Here is a 20,966-nt window from a genome sequence, read left to right on the forward strand (position 1 = left end):
TAGTCAGTGTAGGACATGGTAGCTCAGTGACTGTTACTAAAGATGTTAGTCATTCTGTTCTGCAGGTGAAGTAAGATCTGTTCTTGTAGAGGCAGCTGCTGGATTGTCTGGACGAGCAGGTAAAAGTGTGCAGAGTAATGTGATCGCATCTCTACACAGCTGTGCAGTAGAATACAAACTGTTGTGAATTGTAGTCTAACAATAGCCAGAGATGGCTGTAGAGAGGCTCAAAGTATACAGTTACCTGGGCAGAATAAACTGGCCGTAAAAGCTGGCAGCTTGTTGTGGATAGGTTTTAACTGGAGTGGAAGCTGTAGATTTGGCATATAGTCTCAACAAAAAAATGCTGGCTTCCTTGGAAATAATGGTTGCTAGAGAGTTTGCTGTTGTGAAGGGTCGACGCCAATCTAAGTTTCCACGATTCGTGCCAGACGAGTGCCTTTTTGATATTTTGTTGAAGGCTCTCTCCTCTCTGTTGTACAAATGGCTATGATGTGATACAATTTGCTAGGGCAACTGTCAAAATGGCAAGGGATAGAGTGCAAAGCCAAAGCTCTAACATCTGGTCCAGTGAGAGTATGCATATTTAACAGTACTCCAGATGGCTGTATAATGAATTATGAAAACAGGAGTTCGTTTTGTTTCTGGCAAGTGTTGTCAACATGCAGACAGTTCATATTCTGATTTCTTATTCCTAGGCCCAGTGAAAAAGATCACGCCAGTTTCTGCAGGCGAACCTGCTAGAATATCTTCCTCTCAGAGACAATTGCAGGTGAGAGGTGGCCTTATGCGACCTATAAAAACTTAAGCAATAGAACACTTTTTGCTTGTTTAAATAGCCTCATCTAAACACGAGGAGGGTTGAGAGAATTTGAGACAGTTATGCAAACCCAAGACATCGTTGAGGTTTGCATAACTTCCGAGAATTGTCCAAACTCCCCGAATGTTTAGATGAGGCTATGTAAACACAGAAAAAGTGCTCTGTTGCTTTTATACAATAATTCTTAAAAATACGCGCGAATCTAAAACGTCACAACTGTGTTTACATGCTCTCATCTTAACACACCTATCGACAAATGAGAGCGCGCCTGTTAGCTCAGTTATCTTGCTCTCAGCACGCTTTGCAGACCCATGATGAACGATCAAATTAGTTGTTTTGTAGTAAAATTTGTGATTTCGTGTTGTCGTAAATTCCTTTCAGCTTCAGTTAGAAGAGAACTTTTTCAGGATTCAGCCCGACTTTCTCAAGAGGTTGTCTGACTTCACAGTGGAAAGGCAAGTGATTTTTAAAACTCGTGACAGTGTATTACAATCTACCCTAGAAATGCACCAATGAATCCTTATAACATGACAGCCCTTTTGAAGTCAAATTACCGACCATTTTTCTATTTTTTTGTGTTCTAGGTTATGCAGCAACATTATATCACACGTGAAAGGAAATATTATCCCGTCTCTGCTGGAAAGGGGAGTTCAGAGGATCCAGGAATTCTTGGATAATGAGTTTTCAGGGAACGCAAATACTGATCAGGCCAAGGTGATGGGAACTGTATTTTCTGATTACTGTTAAACTGGTGATTCCTGTCACTTGGTAATTCTGCAGATCATTCCTAATGCAGGGCCTATCAAATAATTTACATATTAAACACTGCGTTAGCCTGCGTGCGTTGCAGCTGGACGTGTCACAAAATCCCCAGCGCGGTTTAGACTGTCTGCGACGCAGGGTAACACTGCTGTCTGCATACACCTTATATAAATCTTTTGTTTTTGTTACAAAAGACAATCAGGGTTTAAACTCTCAACTTAACACAGCATAATAAGTTGAACTTAATTTGCACTTCTATTTCTCGTGTTTGTTAGGAAAAGTGCAGACCTCATGTACTCAAGATAATTCATTCCGTGACAGATGATGGTGTTAAAGACGCCTTGGAGACAGTTGAGTGAGTGTACATGTGCTATTTCGTCTATACTCGTAATTTGATTTTGGGAATTTTTCGTACGTGACCATTCCATCAAAGACTGTTGAGCAGTACATGAACTATCATGTCAATTAAGTTTGTTCTAGCTTTGAAGCCTGTGGATGAAACCTATTCAAATAAAAGCTATTTCAAACAGTGGTACTTTCATGTGTTACTGTTTATTACGTGTATGCTGTGCAAGATGGTTGTAACTTTGAAGTCTATCATGAGTGAAACCCCATTGTGTGTGACCATTCAAATGAAAGCTGTCAAGCAGTACATTCTTGTGGTACCGTTTATTATGCTTTACAAGGTGGTCCTAACTTTTAAGTCTGTGGATGAAACCCTACTGTGTGACCATTCAATGAAAAGCTATTGAGCAGTACTTTCATGTAGTACTGTTTATTTAAGAAAGAGTAAAAATGTACCGTGTTTCTATCGAGTTATAGAAACACGAGTGGAAGTTTGGGAGAACGAGAAATGCTGTGGGAACACGAGCCACAGGCGAGTGTTTCCACAGCTTTTTCAAGTTCTCCCAAACTTTCACAAGTGTTTCTATATAAACTCGATAGAAACACGGAGAACATGTTTTCGATTTCTTTTAGAAAAAATCGCAACGAAAAAAGTAAAACAACTTGTTAACTTTGATTATCAAAATGTAAATTCTCTTTGCTCGCGCCGTCATTACGTCAACAGCTCGTGCTAGTTCTGTGTTTCTATCGAGTTATAGAACACGATCTTTAACCAATCAGCGCGCGTATTTTCTTAAGGCTGTTTTCTAATATGCTGTACAAGGTGGTTCTAACTTTTAAGTCTCTGAATGAAACCTCACTGCCCAGTGTAGTACCATACCAAATGTAGGCTACTGAGCAGTTATTTCATGTGACACCGTTAACTATGTTTCCTTTACATTTGCCTTTGCAGATCTTCTAAGAAGAAAAGCTTGAGTGCATTTGAGAGCCTTTGTCCACAGGAAATGAACTCTAAGGTGAGAACTAGAGAGAACAAACTTTAAATCTTTGTATTTTTGTTTTTGTTTTTATTATCAGAACCTAGCAAGTTAGAGTTGTTGCAATGAAAATACTTTTATAATTATACTGTGACAAGAAAATGATTGCACTCAGTCGCCCAATATTTATTATTTTCTACTTGTTCACTCTACCAACATGTCACTGATTTTCTGAATTGTAATTATCACTTTACACTCAGCGCTTTTAAAATCCTTACTCTTCTTATTTGCTGGTAACAGGTTATCATGACAGCTGCGAATATTACCACGAGACTTATAAAGGAGAAAACCTCAGACTGGATCAATACATCTCTACCAAGTAAGATTACGAGATTATTGAGACCGCAGCTATTTGACATAGAGATACAGTAGAGAGAAACCTGGTGACATCTTAAACCACGTAGCATAGTTACAAGTTACAGGAGTACAGAATGTCGCATTGTTATTTTAAAACTCAGCTTAAATTTCCTTTTCAATCTGTCCCAGTCCATTGTTCCAAGCCTGAGTCAAGATCATGATTGTCTTATAAGCTCGTAATTCAAAGTAAAAATTCTGACTAATGTATGAAAACAAACTGAAAGTTTAAAGTCTAAAGAAACCAGTCTACTGCTTAGTGAAGTCGTACTCAGTACATTAACCAGATTTGAGCCGTTATAACTTTGTTTCATTCACAGATATTATGGAGGAAGGACTGTTTTTACAGTTTAACAAGATTGCAAACTCGATATTGCATTCAAAATCCAAGGAACAGAGAATACTTGATAGTCAAAGCGACGCGAACACAAAACAAATTCCAGAGAACGGTTGTGAAGTTAAAACAAAATGCTGTAAACCTGGAGGATGTTTACCAGAAAGTGTTTCCCCTGCCATGAAAGTCAAAGCACTACAGGTGAAGAAAATAATATTCTGTGAACAGCATTTTCCTTTTTTCTCTGTGCTCCCCTGGAATGTTTAATAGTACAGTAAAATAGTGTCTTTTTGGTTTAAGTAGCATGTGAATGTCAGCAAGCATTACAAACCGCTTGACTAATTTCTTACTTCGTAAAGCGTTACTAACTCTTCAAACTTTCGTGCTTGTAAAAATGGGCTCTGGATTTCAGCAGGTCCAAAGTTCAAAAACAATTGAAATCTTCAATCATTTTCAGAAAGGCCCCTGCTAAAGTGCCTATTTTATTATTTTCAAATTTCAGGCGGTACTTTCGGAACAATCAAAACTTCTTGCAATGCAGTCAACAAGTGGTATGTAATGTAACGCCTGGTGTCAACGTACAAATTCTTAAAGCCTTTTTGCATACATTTTCACACTGCAAGTTGAGAGAATTCATCAAGACTTGGTGATAAATTTCGTTATTCTTATAACACTTATCACTGGCTCCACATTTATGCTTGTAGGAGAAGTGATGTCTTGATCACCACATGGGTTCAACTTGAAGAATTATTATATTATTGACTAGAGATTTCTTTTGATGTTTTTTACCCTAGAGATAACGTTTGAGGCAGTCGCCGCTGTTGGTGCATTAGAAAGCACTTTGATTAGCGAGGTTTGGAGATATTTTTTCGGAGTTGTTATCTAAGGCACAGAACAGCAAGATTTTCATTCGATCACGCTAACCGGCTATAGTTATCTAAGATGTAATGACTAATAAATTTTCCACTGTAGACGATAACGCACTGTTTCATGTTTGGTTACACATCAGATCGGCATATAGCTGTAGTTTATCATATAGTCACGAGTGTTTTACTGGAAAATTCACTACTCGTAAAATTCATACGAATTTACATCCGGGACCCTAGTGGCGTATTTTCCGTCACTAGTGCTAGTGATAATATCGATGACGTCATTTCGCGCCATCGCATTGCACGGCTGCCAAACTTTGCCAAACGCCGGTTGAAAGATGGCGAGCGATCCGGAAGTTTAAAAAATTCACTGAAGCCGACATAAAATCGTTCACTTAGGAGCACGAAAATGCCAAAAATGCCTAAATGAAAAGAGAAACTTCATGGTCTTCATGTGACTTGAACATAAAATTCATATCTTCTCGTATTCTCTGGATGTGATGCTATGTCATCCCAGATGAACCCAAGTACTGTCAGGTTGCCATGACAATTCAGTGATACTCATTTATACACCTTGGTGGTGAGAGGCACTGTGAAAGTAAAGTGTCTTACCCAAGAGCAATTGCAAGGGCTTAAACTGTAGAGGACCGCTCAATTACCTTGCTACATGAAAATATCATGTTTCTTACTTTGGAATTTTCATCATTTTTAGGAACAATCTTATGCGAAGGAGATGGCTTTGATCGGGCAAATAACTGTGGAGCTGGTGTTTATTTTAAGTAAGCTCTCTGAAAATGCTGTACCTTGTTGATTCCTGAATTCTGAAAATACAGAATAGGCACTTAATGACTGGCCCTAAGGGAAACAGTGGGATTTGTTTCTGCGAAAAAAAACTGCGAAAAAAATGATTTGCTTTACGCCGGCTGGTACACAAATTTGTCGCGGTTTCAAGGTGCACGACCTGATCATGACAATTGAAAGTTTAAGTTGTTGTTTCCCTAGAGAGTTAGTGAGTTTTGTTCGCTCTAGGGAGTTGGTGAGTTTTGACCCATGACACGTGACCCTTTCTCCTCCAATCGGAAAACGTATTTTAGTCGGGAGGTATAACAAGTAGTTTTGATCCATCATAGCAGACCGTAGCTATAACAGTCACTGACAGGTTGTTTTTTCGCTCTTTCATAGTGTGTAGAACGGCACATGGAGTCACGTTTGTTGAAACAAACTGTGCAAAAAATAGTTATGGCATCTTGGACAAGCTCATCGAGTTATGGACTAAATTAAAAGGTAGCTAAAGACACTACAATAACATACTGTAAACTCCAAAAAAGACCCAATCATATTTTCTTCAAACAAGGACTATGGGAGTTACAATTGTTAGGCGATGGGATTTAACTTCATTTTAGATCCAGTTTGCTCTGAATTTAAGGCTCTTTGTTTGTTTTCTCAAGAATAGAGTGTGTTCAATAATTTTAATTTCAATTTTACGATTGTCCAGCACGGTCGCCTTTTTGTTTTGATTTCGTTATGTAACAGTCTGGATATTTATCTCGATTTACCTGAGTGATCAGTGACAAAATCTCCTTATCTTGTCGCCGATTCATTCTCTGTATACCTTCGTGAGAGAATTTGGACTTTGGTCTGAATGTCTCCGACCTTGAATTTTTTTTGCAGGCAAGGTAATAAAAATTTACGATTTGAACACTATTTCTTGTAGAAAGGCGCATTGAAGTTCCTTTTGAAAGACTGCTTTCCAATCCCCACGTCAACCTGATTATGAAAATAGAAAACAGAAAGGTGAGATAACTATGCAGGCGTACTTTTCGCGGACAAATGCGTTTCCATTGGAGGCGCGCCATCTTGGTGGCGTTGATTCGGAATACAGGGGAGGCCTGGGGAGAGAGGAAAAGCGACCAAAATATCCAGCGGTCACCTACACAAAAACCTTCATTCCTTTGAAATCTGCATTGTCCAGGTGTGCTGTGGTGAACTGAACTAAAATCGTTTTGATGTGGATAATAGCTTTTCTTTTAATATGTTGTCTGAAAGCGGATTGTAGGGCTTCAACTGAAATTAACCCTAACTTGAGTTACTTGCTGTTTGTTATGTCCCCTAATAGCTGTTTTAAACCTTTCGGCTCTAGTTAATAATACAGCTTAACAATATTTAAGATTGCTCAATTCACACAGGTCATATTTGAAACGCTCCAAGCCTTGTTCCTGTCCCTCATTCGCAAACAACTGATCTACACTCACGAGGTTGAACAGTGGTACATTAGTGCTCTGGGATTTGTAACGGGTGAGGTAAGAGGCTTTCAGGAAAGTAGATAAAGCGGGGAGGGTGGTCACCTCAAATCAGTCTTGTTGTATTTTTAGGGGGAGGGGTGGGAAGTGAGATTGGACTTCTTGCTATTAGACTGGCCATAACCCACTAAGTCATTCTTCGTGTGTTTGCGTATGTTTTTCTCTCATTGGTCAGTTTTTTTAGTGGCAAATGCAGAATGAAAGGCTGATGATGGTTAAACAAACGGTTCTGAAATCAGTTCTTGTTGCTGGGCGAATCTAGTTCTAAAATCAGCACAAGACATAGGCTGAAATTATCTGGCAGTGTTTCTTTACAGGAATGACATGTTTCGCTTGGCTTGGTTATTTCCTTGTCTCTTAATCTTTATTCCCGCGACTCTAAAAAGGGTTAACATGCTATCATGTTTGCATGACAAATCACTATTTTTAATAAACTGACGGAAAATGAAAAATTGAACAAAATGCCCAAGTGGCGGGGCGTAAGAAGGCTTGCTGAATACATACAGTGTAAAGTGACATCAAACACAGTCAACAAGTAATAACAAGTTTTTATTTCAGTACAGTCCCCATGTTTATTTTTCCATGTGACATAAATGGAATGCCAACACTAAAAGATCAGAACATTACAGAACTTTTTCGTCATCTGACAATGAAAAAACGAAATACTATTGCTTAGCCTTTTTTTGGCAAAGAATGACAGGGGTGGTTTTGGCGTACGAGTCGCTCTGGCGGGTGCAGGTCCAGTCATTCCACTTGCCTTTGGCGGATCCTTTACCATACATGTGGACACATTTCTCTGCTACACTATTCGGTTCGCCAGTGTACCAGTTACTGTAGCCCGCCAGCAGTGTGTCATCTATCCAGTATAACTTGTTATCTGCCTTTCGGTGAAGTCCTAGCCATACGCCATACCGTGTTATTTTCTTCTGCTTGGTGACCAGATCAAAGATGAACTGATTCTCAGAGGCTGATGTGAGTTTAACGAGGTCTGCTCCCAGTTTCTGGCAATTTCGTCGGGCGTCGCTCCACTCCAGGGTTGGTATGTCGATGACGAGGAAGCACGAGTTTACATGAAGTGCCCAGCCGTCTGGACACTTGTTAATTCCTTGCCGAATTAAAACGAGGCTTATAAAGCAGGCTTAAATGGGGCAATCCTGCCGCCAAATCGCTTGTAAAAGGAAATCATTCGTTTCCTAGATTGGTAGGAAGAACTTCTTGTAATAGGGAATTTATGAAAGTTAGAGTTTCAACGACAGTTTAACTGGTTATATATTTGGACATGTCTGTGAAATTATTATGGTACGATAAACTAGCGTGGTTTATTTACAAGATTTATAGGTCAAATTTCGGTCTTTTTCAAGCCTTGACGAGAGATCTTTTACCCGCACCAGTCTTAATTTTCAAGAACAAGCCGTTGAAGAATTTTATTTCCCGAAAGTTATAGTTCATCGAAACAAACGTATGAGGTCGCACACACCAACAACAAACCATGACAAGAGAACTTCTGAGACTTGAAATAATTTTTCAACAGACCTACTAAAGATATAAAATACCTTTGCTGGACTTTGCAGCGATGGAATCAACTTTAGCTTTGATATCAGCCAGCATTTCACTCTCGCTTTTCGCCAAACCACAGTTGTTGTTCACCACAAGGCTCTGATCTGGGTTAGTTTTAACGACAGGCTTGGTGCTGGAATTTTGCGGCTTGCCGTTAGAAAAGGCGGTCAGTATCACAACACAGAGGAACAGTGCGAAAGTCGGTCGAGAAAACATCTTCGTATTAAAGCACAATAATATTTTCCGAAGTGTAGTTTTGAGACGATCAATCGGCAGCCACTGACTCGAAATGATAGCTGTAAGAGGGAATGCTGCAATTAAGTTGTTTACCGAAACAAGAACTTTTTCGGGTCTTGTAAACACGTGGCGGAAGTCAATTTTAGTTTTTGGGTTTATTATCAACCGTAGAACCGAAAAGGAACCGTAAATGCTTTTAAACAGATAACGGTATTTGAAAAAAGTTCAAACTTTTGGGTATGTTCAATTCCGAACACCATTATCGTAATTTAAAATTATTTTTCGATCAGAAGTGAGCCGATTTACATCTCAATTCTGGCAAAAGTTATTACTATCAAATTTGTCAGTACGATTCACTCGTTAGTTAGAACTTTCTCTGCGCTTCACTGTTCTTTATCTACGTTCAAAATTGTTATTTTGGAGCGATTAACTTTACAATAAGCCTAGAAGGAAATTAAAAAAAACGGACGTGTGGTGCGACAATGAAAACTGTGTGAAATGACGCGAAACTTTCAGAGCTTTAAGGTTAGATTATAAACATACACAAGTCTAATTATGTAAATTTGAATGAGTTCAAATCGTAAGGAATTAACGTTTTCATAGTGTGTGTTCATCGTCACTCAATAAAAATAAAATCAAAAACCATTCAGTGGATAAAGTCAAGAAATTGTGATATTATAGACGATAAATAAAGAAGACAGTTCTCCAAGTTTAAGGTGTGTGCGTTGTCCCAAAGTTGAGATATTTGTCGAATTGTTCCTCTCAAAATTATACGGTCTAGTATGAAGCCGCCATGTTGGTGGACCTCCTTAGTCCTCCAATATGGCGGCCGAAAAATGGTGTAACCATCTGGAACTTATTTTGGCTATCTAGTCGACTGATTATCTGAACCGAACCAAAAAACAATTACACAAGCACTTTTCCTTATACTTTAACTCCAAAAAAGGCTAAAAGTCAAGAGATACGTGTATATTTTTCGACAAACGCGATCTTAGCTTCATGTCACGCACCGCCATAACTCCGAAATTCAAAATGCGCTGGTTTCCAAACGAAGGACGCTATTGAGCTAGAAAGTTGTAAACATAAAAATTTAGTACTTCTTATGCCTATGAGAATTTGATGACGTCACGTGAACACACTCTATTGCTCATTTACAGGGAAGAGTGTTAGTAAAATTGTTAATCGCAGAATTTTGTTGAGCGAGCTTTGTGGCACTTGTTTTAGTTTAAACATGCGAAGACTTATAAAACGTCTTGATCGGATAATTATAAAAAGAAATTGTGTTAATGATTTCACTCTTAAATACGTTTGCCCAATGAACTATGAATTCCCATAATAATAATAATAATAATAATAATAATAATAATAATAATAATAATAATAAGGCTTGTAAAGAATGAGTGTCATTTATAATTCGTTTGTAAGTTATATGCTGGAGCTGTTGTTGTTACAGAAGAACTAGGTGTGAGGAATAAGAAAGGAACAAAACCAAAAGAGCCCTTATGGAAACGAAGATTGACAACACAAGTCAAAGAAATGAGACGGGATCTAAGTAGAGTGACAGCACTGTTGCATGACAGAATGTTAAAAGAACACCACAAACGTGAGCTGGAGCGAAAGTACAAGATTGCTGAAATAGGCCTTAAACATGTCTCTGAAGATCTCAAACAAAGAATTACTGCCAAGGCTACAGAGATCCGAAGATACGAGAACAGAAACAAACAATTCCATCAGAACAGATTGTTCGAGACAGACCAGAGAAAATTTTATACGGAACTAAGTGGAGACAAAATCTCATCTGATATGACACCTGACTCAGAAGAAGCCAAGCAATTTTGGGAGAGCATTTGGAGCATAGAGTCAACTCATCATAAGGATGCAGAATGGTTAAAGCAGTTGAAAGAGGAAGTGGAGTTGCCACAGAAAGCTGAGTTGTCCATCACCACAGACATGGTGACACAGTTTCTCAGGAAAGTTCCGAACTGGAAGGCACCAGGACCAGACATGGTGCAGGGGTTTTGGTTGAAGAACTTTACAGGCCTACACCACAATATCGCAAACCAGCTTCAAGTATGCTTAGACTGTGGGAGCGTTCCTGGGTGGATGACCAAGGGAAGAACTGTCCTTATAATGAAAGACCCAGAGAAAGGCACAGTAGCAGGAAATTACCGCCCCATAACCTGTTTACCTGTAATGTGGAAGTTGCTAACAGGGATAATGTCTGACAAGCTCTACGAATTCCTGGATACCGAGAGCGTACTACCAGATGAGCAGAAAGGTTGCAGGAAAGGCTCCCAAGGAACCAATGACCAGCTCTTTATTGATAAAATGGTCCTACGAGAGGCCAAATCAAGAAAGAAGAATCTTGCAATGGGCTGGATTGATTATAAGAAGGCTTACGATATGATACCGCATTCCTGGATTCTTGAATGTCTAGAACTATTTGGTGCAGCTCAAAATGTTAAGACCTTACTGGAAAATTCCATGAATGGCTGGCAAACGGAACTTACATCAAACGGAGAAAGTCTTGGAAGTGTCTCCATCAAAAGGGGCATCTTCCAGGGTGATTCCCTATCCCCCCTCCTTTTTGTGGTCTCCATGATTCCGCTGTCCCTAGTTCTCAGAAAGTGCGAAGCGGGATACACATATGCCAACAAGACAAAGGTCAATCACCTTCTCTTTATGGATGATCTAAAGCTTTACGCTAGAAGTGAGTGCCAACTGGACTCACTGATACAATCAGTGAGAATATTCAGCAATGACATCGGTATGAAATTTGACATTGAGAAGTGTGCTGTCTTGGTCACAAAACGTGGCAAACTGGCACAGACAGAAGGCATAACACTACCAGATGACACTACAATAAGAGCAATGGAAGAAAGCGAAGGGTACAAGTATCTAGGAGTGCTTGAGGCCAGCGACATGCTTCATGACCAAATGAAGGACAAAATCAGGAAAGAATACTTACGACGCGTTAAAAAAGTTGCCCGCTCGAAGTTGAACGGTGGAAACTTGATACAAGCCATAAACACCTGGGCAGTGTCACTCGTTAGATATGCAGGAGGAATACTTGAATGGAGGAAACAAGAACTTCGGGACCTAGATCGCAGAACAAGAAAATTGCTAACCATGAATGGAGGGTTCCATCCACGGGACTGCGTGGCACGACTTTATGTGCCAAGGAAGGACGGAGGGAGAGGTTTGATATCCGTAGAGGATTGTGTCAATCAAGCAAAGGTATCGCTAGAATGTTATGTCCAAACAAGCGAGGAAGAACTGTTAAAAGCCGTCAGGAGGGATGGGGATGCGAATAGAGAAACAGCTGCCAACTTTAAAGCGAGGAGAAGAACTGAAAATATTCAAGACTGGAAAGAAAAGCCGTTATATGGACAGTTTGCAAGACAGGGTGAAGAACAAAGAAGTGAGGAAACATGGACCTGGTTAAAAGAAGGAAAGCTCAAGAGAGAAACAGAAGCTCTTATCATTGCTGCACAAGATCAAGCAATACGAACAAACTATATTAAAACGATGGTTGACAAGTCACGGAATGACCCGAAATGTAAAATCTGTAAGCAGAGTAACGAGACCATTAGCCATATTGTAAGTTCGTGCTCGAAACTGGCACAAAAAGAATACAAAAGGAGACATGATAACGTGGCTAGAGCAATCCATTGGGACCTGTCAGGAAAATGTGGGTTTGAACGAAAGGAGAGATGGTATGACCATGTTCCAGACAGTGTGCTTGAAAATGAGGATTACAAACTTCTATGGGACTTCAGTGTGCGAACAGACCATGAAATAGGGGCTAGGAGACCGGATTTGGTGATCATTGACAAGAGAGACAAGAGCTGTCAGATTATAGATGTGGCAATTCCAGAGGATAATGGGGTGAGAGAGAAGGAAGATGAAAAAGTTGAAAAGTATCAAGATCTAGCAAGAGAAGTTCGAAAAATGTGGGGTGTGAGGACAAAGGTTATTCCAGTGGTAGTGGGAGCATTGGGATCAATACCACTGAGATTGAAGGACAATCTGAGAGCCATTGAGGTGGGCATTCCTGTTGGACTGATCCAGAGATGTGCATTGTTGGGGTCGGCAAGAATTCTTAGAAAGGTGCTGGAGATGTAGAAAGAAGAGAAAAAGCAAACAAGGGGTGTTTCTTGGCCTCCCTAGGCAACTTGTTGTTGCCCGGAGCCAATGACGAAACCAGCTTCAATATCATCAATAGCTGTGCGAATCTTTAATAATAATAATAATAATAATAATAATAATAATAATAATAATAATAATAATAATAATAATAATAATAATGACCACCATACTTGGATGTCCTTCATCAACCATATAGTAAGAAAGAAAAAACTGTTTTAGTGATCTTCCTTCTTATCAGCTTATACAAGGCGAGGCTAAGGGTGTAGATTCACTTTGGGTGCGCTAATTTTAAAGTTTATGTGTTTGTATTTTGATTTGAAGGAAGCTGCTGTTGAAATCTGTGCTGCTTCTTGTTCTCTGGTGTTGGCACATCGTGAAGTAAGAAAACGAAACGGTAAGATGTATGAGAAGGCAAAGTGTTAATATACGACAAGTAAAATTAGTTGACTATGGGTTAGTTTTCAAAGCATAAATATCCACTCATCAGAAGAAGCATTACTTGATTCAAAGAAAACTTTAACTTTATTCACATTTCAATTGCATAATTTTATGGCAAGGTCACTGTTTCTGATAAAATTAACTACCAATGGTTACTGTTATTTTTTAATTAAGGAGTAAATAAGACTTAAGTTGAGCTGTTTTGTACTGCAATCCGTTGATCTGGTAACCATCTAGCCTCTTTGATCGATCCAATATTATGTAAAAATAATGTTTTGCTTATGGATGTGGTTGACTGAATTTGTTATTTAGGTTCTAAAGATGAAAGCCGCAAGACTCTCCACCAAGCTGAATTTTCCCTTCTACTCGCTGCACTGATACAAAGATTTCCACACAACACTGCAGTGTCTTCCTTGTTAGCAGAATGTGTCAAAAACAGCCCTGGTGTCATTATAATATCAGACGATTCTGCTATCAACTAAACATATCTAAGCTATCGTATATTCTCTTTTCCCTTTGATCCAGAATCTCGAATGGAACATTGACCAGGCAAAATGCAACAGTAAGAGTTTCCATCTTAAATACTGAACTCCTTTGTTTATCGCAGTTTTGTAGGTTTTGCGAGACCTTGTAAAGAGCTTTGTCGAAAGACCACAGATAAACCTCGCTTTTATCGCACTTTCGGGAGAAAACAGGCCATTAGATCAGATATTCAATGTAACATTTCTAAGAGCTTCCCTCGATGTTTAAAATTTCTATCGTTGATCAACATATCAAAAACATGCCTTGGAGGCTTTTCAAACATCAAAAGTTCAATGTTGTATATATATCGCAATTGTAAATATATGATTTTAATAATATAATATCCAGGGACTAAGAAAAAAGAAACTTGTAATGTTATGCAAGTTCTCCGTCGGAACATGAAGCGTTTGTAAAACTCATTATGTAAATCAAATTATACAGAAGAGATTCAAGTGAAGTGTATTTTTGTAACTTTCTGGAAACTGAACTCTTGTCCATAGCGTGGTGTGAAAGGAAGGTAGCTTAAGGTAAACAACAACAGACGAAGTGCAACTAGTTAATGTTCACACAATCAGTGGGAATGTTTTGATTATGTTAAAACTACCTTTATTGTAGGGGTTTACACCTTCTGACAGCAATGTTTTGAGCCTAATGGTGAGGCAAAAGAATCAAGCATTATGCTGGAATAGTAGATGTAAGGTTGGGGGCCTTGGGCAGACCAAGAGACTAGTCTAGCACCATTCACTTGACTTGCACAGTACACATGACACGTGCCAACAGGTTTTGCTAGTTAAGCCCTCTTATGCTACATCAGAATGACTTTTTTCATAACTAGGAACTTCATTCTGTGATAACCAAGCTAGAGCAATAGAGGATTGCATTGAGGCGTCCCTCATTCTTCAGGAAAACAGGCGTTAAGGGTAAAGTTAGGTTTTTTATATGAACATGAAGGTGCATAATAGAGACGTTTTAAGCATAACAGTGAGATTATTTGGGCATCGAGCCTTAGCAGGGTAGGGGTAGAGGGGATCGCGGGCGCACCGAAACACCCACGGCTGAAAGCTGAGCCTAGCAGTAGCACAATAATGAAAAATTGGAGCACACTGTGTAAAACGGTACTTTTAAAGGGGCATTTTTAGGCTCTCTTGTGAATTGCACCGCTAGTATACCAGTGTTTTCAGGTGGTACGAAGTATTAAAACAAGCGGAAATATGTGGTAATTCAATGTCTTTATAGGTAGCATTAGCAATCACACTGTTTGAGGATGGCCTGTTGCTAGTGTTTGTGTTTCGAACCCAAGCGTCTATCTGGCTTTTTGCATTGTAGCGCGCTTCGCATGCCAGCCCTTTCGCGTGGGTCTCGCCGCGCGCGCTCCCGACCGAGACCTAAACAACCACGAGCGCAGGCTGACCAGGCTTCGAGTACGTATGTGCATGTGCTTTTAGATTTCTTCGTAGTTTTTCCCGGGGTTAGCGAGGTTATCTTGATTTATTCAAAGTACCCCTAGCAAATATGAAGTCACTCACCAGAATTTAATCAGAAAGCTTTGTTCTTGTGTGATGTCTGAAAACTGAACACGCTGCAATTCGCCCCGGCAACTACACCAAGTTGTGATGTGTCGTCCAGTCAGCTGTAGCTTGCCTTTTTTTTCTTGCCGCTAGAAAGAACTGTCAGTATCACAACACAGAAGAACAATGTAAAAGAACATCTTCGTATTATAGCACACTAATATTTTCCGAAGTGTGGTTTTAAGACGATCAATCGGCAACAACTGACTCGAAATTATAGCTGCAAGAAGGAAAGCTGAAATTGAGTTGTTTGCCGAAACAAGAACTTTTTCAGGTCTTGTAAACATGCGGTGTAAGTCAATTTTAGTTTTTGTTTCTTTCTCAACCTCAGAACTGAATGAGTAACTGCAAATGAGTATTTGAAAAAGGTTCAAACCTTTAGGTATGTTTATTTCCGACCATCTGCCGTAATTTAAAGATATTTTCAAATCAAATACAGAAGTTGAACGAGACTTACCGGAAGTTGAAGTTCCACTGGGATTCCACCTTTGTCACCATACACAAAGGGGTTACATGAGATAGCATTGCGACTGCGTGAACTCGGTCTTTAAGCACTAGCCATGTGCATCGTAGGAAGTAAGTAACAGGGTGGGTCCAAGGGAGGGCATGTAATCCCTCTCTGTATGGGTGACAAAGGTGGAATCCCAGTCGAATTTCAACTTCCGGTAAGTCTCGTTCAACTTCTGTATTCCACCTTGTCACCCACACAGGGATCACATGAGACTTCAAAGACAGATGCACAGGCTAGTAGTAAATAATTTCACAGAAGTGAACATATTACTGCAAAACTTTATTGGCAAACGTGTCTTCCACAATCTTTTTGTCATAGAATTTGCAAAGGTGGATTCTGACTTCCATCCAGCCTTGTCCAGAATATCTGCTTATGGAACATCACTCAGCTTTGCCTTAGAAGTTGAAGCTGACCTTGTGCTATGAGGCTTGAAAATGTTTACATCAATGCCTGAACTTTGTAATAAAAACTTAACCCAACGACTGATCGTGTCTCTAGACACTGGACCGTACGGTTTAACATAACTTACCAACAGTTGACCACATGAACGAGTCTCCCTTGCAAACTTTGTTCTAGTCAAATACTCCTTAAGAGTGGTCACAACACAAAGTCTTGGGTCTGTGAATGATTTAAGTTCAATCACCATACCCTTGGACCCTGGTTTGGACTGTTTAACATGCTCTTGAAGTCTGAACACTATAAAGGAGTCAGAATCTATCATGCTGTCCACATTGAGAAAAAGAAGGGATTGCCCCCTTTGAGCAGTGACTAGAGCTAATAACATTGTGAGCTTCAGAGTTAAACTCTTGAGAGAAATCTTATTAACAGGGAACAAAGTCTTTACGTAATCAAGAACTTGGTTTACATCTAGACTACGAGTAATCCCTCTTTCGCTTAGTCCGTCGTGCGTGACGCGAAAGAAATTCGCGAGAAAAAAATGGCCGCGCGAAATCCTGGGGGCTAGGAGCGCGCGAAAGGAGGGACTACCGCCTAAGCCCAAGAGTTTGCCCTTTCACGGCCGAGTGATTTTTCGGTGTAGGATTTCTGACCTTGACCTCCTCTTATTATCGCCTGTTATCAATAGCCCTAGGAGATCTGAATAAAATTGCTCTACTCTATCTTCAAGTAGCCAGGCAAAAACATATGCCGTGAGAAGTATATCTTCGTTCAGTGTTCGTTCAGCGAAACTGCCAAAGAAGTTTTAAAAAGAAGACGGCGAAAGAGGCCTCTTGTAACGATTTTCGCTGCGTCTAAAAGTTATTGCGAAAATTTCAACAGAGTTTCAACCGAGAATTTACATTATACATTATACATTATACATTATACATAGGAGATCATCCAACTGCGGTGAAATGTTTGCCGATAGCAGCGGAAAATTTCAGGTGAATGTCCGGTTTCAAGTGAGAGTCCGGTTCAATCTTTCAAATGGACGGCAGAAAAAGGCCAAGCTCAGTGAATTTATAGTCGCTGACTTAGACGATGCTGTTGAGCGGCGAAATCACTAACACGCTCGCAGTCGGGTTGGAGGCAGAAAGCTTTGCCAAACAAAACACTGGATAAATTTAAATCTTTCCAAAGCCTGTTGGCAGATTCGCAAGAACATCACGGCTTGCGAAGCTCGATTCCAACGCTTCGATTTGCTCTGGTACCGCTTCGATTTGCTACGGTTCCAAAACATTCCTGCAAGACGTCACAGGTATCTCGAATGTTGACAACACGTTGTCAACGCTCCTAACATAAGCCAATCATATTTTTGCGTTGTGAGAGCAACGCATAATTCAAACTCTTGGGCTTAAGCGGTAGTCCCTCCTTTCGCGCGGCCATTTTTTTTCTCGCGGTTTTCTTTCGCGCCACGCACGACGGACTAAGCGAAAGAGGGACTACTCGTAGTCTAGTTTACATCCCAAACTGCTGTATAACGAGGCATCGCTGGGCGAGATTCAAATACTCCCTTTAGAAACCTGATAACTAAAGGATGTAGCCCAACTGGGATAGCATCTATTGAAGGGGGTATTGAAGAAAGTGCTGAGCGAGCAGTATTAAGGCTACTATAACTATGACCATTGTTAAATAAAGTCAGTAGAGACTCTATGACTTGGGCTAAAGAGGGACGAACTGTACTAATCTGTTCTCTATGACAGAAGTCAAGCCATTTTTGTAGTAGGATTGGTACTGTTTAGATGTGCCTTTCCTCCACAACTTGAGGATAATCTTGGTAGCTTCTGCAGAAATGCCTTACTTCGTAAGGGATTCCCCACAACTTGCATGCAATTAGTTTCAGTGTACCCTCCATGGAATGTGGTTGACTGGGCTTGCTTGGAAGATACAATGTCCCTCTTCTCACTGGTAATAATCTGGGCGTGTCGACCAAAAGACTCATCAGCTTTGGATACCAAGGTTGGGTGGGCCAGACTGGAACAACTATGATCCCTTCCCCTTCCTCCATTTCGATTTTCTTTAAACAACAAAGTATCAGGCTAAAAGGAGGGAAAGCATAAAATTGTTCTTGAGACCAAGAGCAAGAGAAAGCATCCACAAATTGTGCCTCAGGGTCTGGCCTCCAAGACACATAACGGGGAACTCTTCTGTTAATTCTAGATGCAAAAAGATCAATGGATGGCATGCATGCCATAGGTCTCAACAATGCTGTGGAAAATGTTTTCATTGAGAGACCATTCGGTGTTATCATTAAATGTTCTGGATTCCCTATCAGCATCAACATTTTCTTTACCTGGTAATGAGATTGCTGTCACCCAGATATTTCTCTGGATACACCAGGTCCAAATTTCACGTGCAATCTTATTACATTCCAAAGAATGAGTCCCACCCATGGCATTTATGTAAGAGACAGCAGTGGTATTATCTATGTAGATGTTAATATGAAAATTTGTCATTGAGTGGCAAAATGATTTCAAAGCAAAAAAAGCGCAAATGTTTCCAGCTCATTGATGTGACAGTTAAACTCAGTTACAGTCCATCGACCTCCTGCTTTATCTCCCTTGCACACTGTCCCACACCCTTCTTTTGAGGCATCAGAATACAGGGAGAGTAATGGATCCCCATGGGATATCCACCTAAACGAGCTCTCAACATTTTTGATCCACCATTTGAGGTCTATGACTGATGTAACTGACAATATCATTACTGAGTTGTAGTTTCCCCTACTTTCTTTCAGAGCTTTGATTTTGTTTATTTCTAGATGTCTATTGAAAAACTGTACATATTCAACACCAGAGAACATAGAAACCATTAAGTCCATCACTTCTGAGACATCATGAAATTAAACATGAGTTTTTGTCAATACAGCTAAACATTTCTCTTTCAGCTTTTCAGCTTTCTCTGGTGTTGGTCTCATTGTCATCGTGAGTGAGTTTAAGATAAAGTCCAAAAATGTTAACTCATGGCTGGGTATGAGATTTGATTTTTCTTGATTTAGAAAAAAACCCACTTTGGTGAAAAAGTGGACAGTGTCCTGAACATTATTACTGCAGTCATCAAATGAGGGCCCTTGTAAGTATGAATCATCAATGTAGCCCACATCTGTGTGTCCCATTTGCCTTAAGGTGGGTTTGTGTTAGCTAGGGCCGTGGTCAACGACTCGGCCATCCGGGAAAAGCCTTGTTCCATAGATTTTTGCAAAGCACTGATCTGAGCGTTTGCCATGTCTTCATCGTTTTGCTGCGTTTTGACGGGAGTCAATTATGACGTTTTTCCCGTCTTTCTCATTGCCGCGTCTCGAAGACTTGGAAGGTCTCTCTCCTGGTACCGGGTGCATCTCTACACGAATTTCTTTCGATGTTTTAGTAGGCGAATCAGGCGGCCTTGTGTGTGGCAAAAACCAAGTTTTCGCAGGACAGAAAAGACAATCCGTCACAACGAAGGCAACAACGCACTGAGTTCACGCAGCCGCAATGCTATCTCATGTGATCCCTCTGTGGGTGACAAGGTGGAATCAAAATTGAGTCGAGTCACCAATTCCGGCAAAGGTTATTGTTGTCAAATTTGTCAGTATAATGTATTCGTTACTTAGAACTTTCTATGCGTTGGCTTTTTCTTTCTCTGCGCTCAAAACTGTTCTTTTTTCCTTGCTTTTTTTTGTTTTTTTTTTGTTGTTTTTTTTGAGGCGTTGAACCTTACAATAAGCGTAAAAAGAAATTTAAAAAAGAGGGAGTTTCTCGGTAAATTAAAATGTCGATGAAAACTGGGTGAAATGACGCTGAGCGTTCAATTCCTTGTATTATGAGTATACACAGGTCAAAGAATTATGCAAATTTAGATTACCTGAAGTCATATGAATTGACGTTTTGTCGGCGCCCATTCAACGAAAAGATAGACTGTTGTCAAAATTGTTTATACAGTCGAACCTCCACTAATGGTCACCTCTGTACAACGGCGCAAGTGTGTTTTTTTATCTCAAGAACGAACAGTGTTTTTTCTCTTTTGAGGCGGCGGACATTTCGTACATTCACTCTTCCCCCACATGATTCCGCATTTCGTTGGTTGTCGTTGTACCTTTGCGTTGTAAATCGCATGTGTACAAATTCAGCTGCTCCGTTTGTCAATCGACGTATATTGGCGAAACAGGTAGAAACATATGAACACGCTTCTCAGACAAAGAGATATCTTGGAACAAGTAAACTGACTATTGTTATTTAAATTATCCGTTCACTCGCCGTGCGTTCAGCCGTTCGAACGGATACTGTAAGGAACGTTTTCGCATGAGAGGTGACATATTTGCCGACGCATTTTTGTGTTTGAATCGGCAGAGTTCTTTTTTTAACGACGCTTTTAGGGTTGAGAAAGTAAAATTGGCGACGTATTTACTTATTTTTACGTGACGCGTGATTGGTGAAAAAAATTCTCCGTGATGCGTGATTTATTAGAAAAATTCAGCGTGACGCGTGATTGGTACCCTACCTTTGCCACCCTCTCCAAAGGCATCTTCCAAACTGTTAATATAAGTTTTTTTTTCACTGCATATATTTATTATTTACCTTATATCACTCTATGTGGGAGGCGCGGTGGCCTCATGGTTAGTGCGCTCGTTCCCGGAGCGAGCGGTCCGTGTTCGATCCCTGGCCGGGGACACGGTGTTGTGTTCTTGGGCAAGACACTTTACTCTCACAGTGCCTCTCTCCACCCAGGAGTATTAATGGGTACCGG

At 40.1% G+C, this 20,966-nt stretch overlaps 2 protein-coding genes across 2 annotated transcripts in view; one reads left to right on the plus strand and one right to left on the minus strand.

Annotated features, from left to right (window-relative positions):
- The window catches only part of LOC110056168 (codanin-1-like), a 33,629-nt gene extending 19,423 nt beyond the window's left edge, over positions 1-14,206 (plus strand). Inside the window, exons 20-35 of the mRNA XM_089292847.1 lie at positions 66-119; positions 699-772; positions 1,202-1,275; positions 1,405-1,534; positions 1,858-1,937; positions 2,880-2,943; positions 3,205-3,283; positions 3,639-3,853; positions 4,155-4,203; positions 4,447-4,505; positions 5,234-5,300; positions 5,704-5,805; positions 6,236-6,315; positions 6,708-6,821; positions 13,086-13,158; positions 13,515-14,206. Of these exons, the coding sequence (XP_089148973.1) occupies positions 66-119; positions 699-772; positions 1,202-1,275; positions 1,405-1,534; positions 1,858-1,937; positions 2,880-2,943; positions 3,205-3,283; positions 3,639-3,853; positions 4,155-4,203; positions 4,447-4,505; positions 5,234-5,300; positions 5,704-5,805; positions 6,236-6,315; positions 6,708-6,821; positions 13,086-13,158; positions 13,515-13,684 (1,484 nt within the window). The 3' untranslated portion in view covers positions 13,685-14,206. The remainder of the gene's footprint in view (positions 1-65; positions 120-698; positions 773-1,201; positions 1,276-1,404; positions 1,535-1,857; positions 1,938-2,879; positions 2,944-3,204; positions 3,284-3,638; positions 3,854-4,154; positions 4,204-4,446; positions 4,506-5,233; positions 5,301-5,703; positions 5,806-6,235; positions 6,316-6,707; positions 6,822-13,085; positions 13,159-13,514) is intronic.
- LOC110056223 (perlucin-like protein) lies at positions 7,374-8,658 on the minus strand. Its single transcript, XM_089292851.1, has 2 exons — positions 8,381-8,658; positions 7,374-7,926 (listed from the first exon to the last, which is right to left on the minus strand). Exons 1-2 carry the CDS (start codon positions 8,592-8,594, stop codon positions 7,487-7,489), a joined length of 654 nt encoding a protein of 217 aa, XP_089148977.1. The 5' UTR covers positions 8,595-8,658; the 3' UTR covers positions 7,374-7,486.
- Positions 14,207-20,966: the final 6,760 nt, after the last annotated feature.

Source organism: Orbicella faveolata, unplaced genomic scaffold (assembly GCF_042242905.1).
Source record: "Orbicella faveolata isolate gen_17 unplaced genomic scaffold, um_ofav_v1 contig_24, whole genome shotgun sequence".
Taxonomy (NCBI): domain Eukaryota; kingdom Metazoa; phylum Cnidaria; class Anthozoa; order Scleractinia; family Merulinidae; genus Orbicella; species Orbicella faveolata.

What these genes read in the sequence shown, in the direction of transcription:
- LOC110056223 (XM_089292851.1), bottom strand. Translation starts at nt 8,594, where the DNA reads ATGTTTTCTCGACCGACTTTCGCACTGTTCCTCTGTGTTGTGATACTG. An exon ending in TTCCATCGCTGCAAAGTCCA is followed by an intron (nt 7,927 to 8,380) that starts GCAAAGGTATTT and finishes TAATTCGGCAAG; the next exon opens with GAATTAACAAGTGTCCAGAC.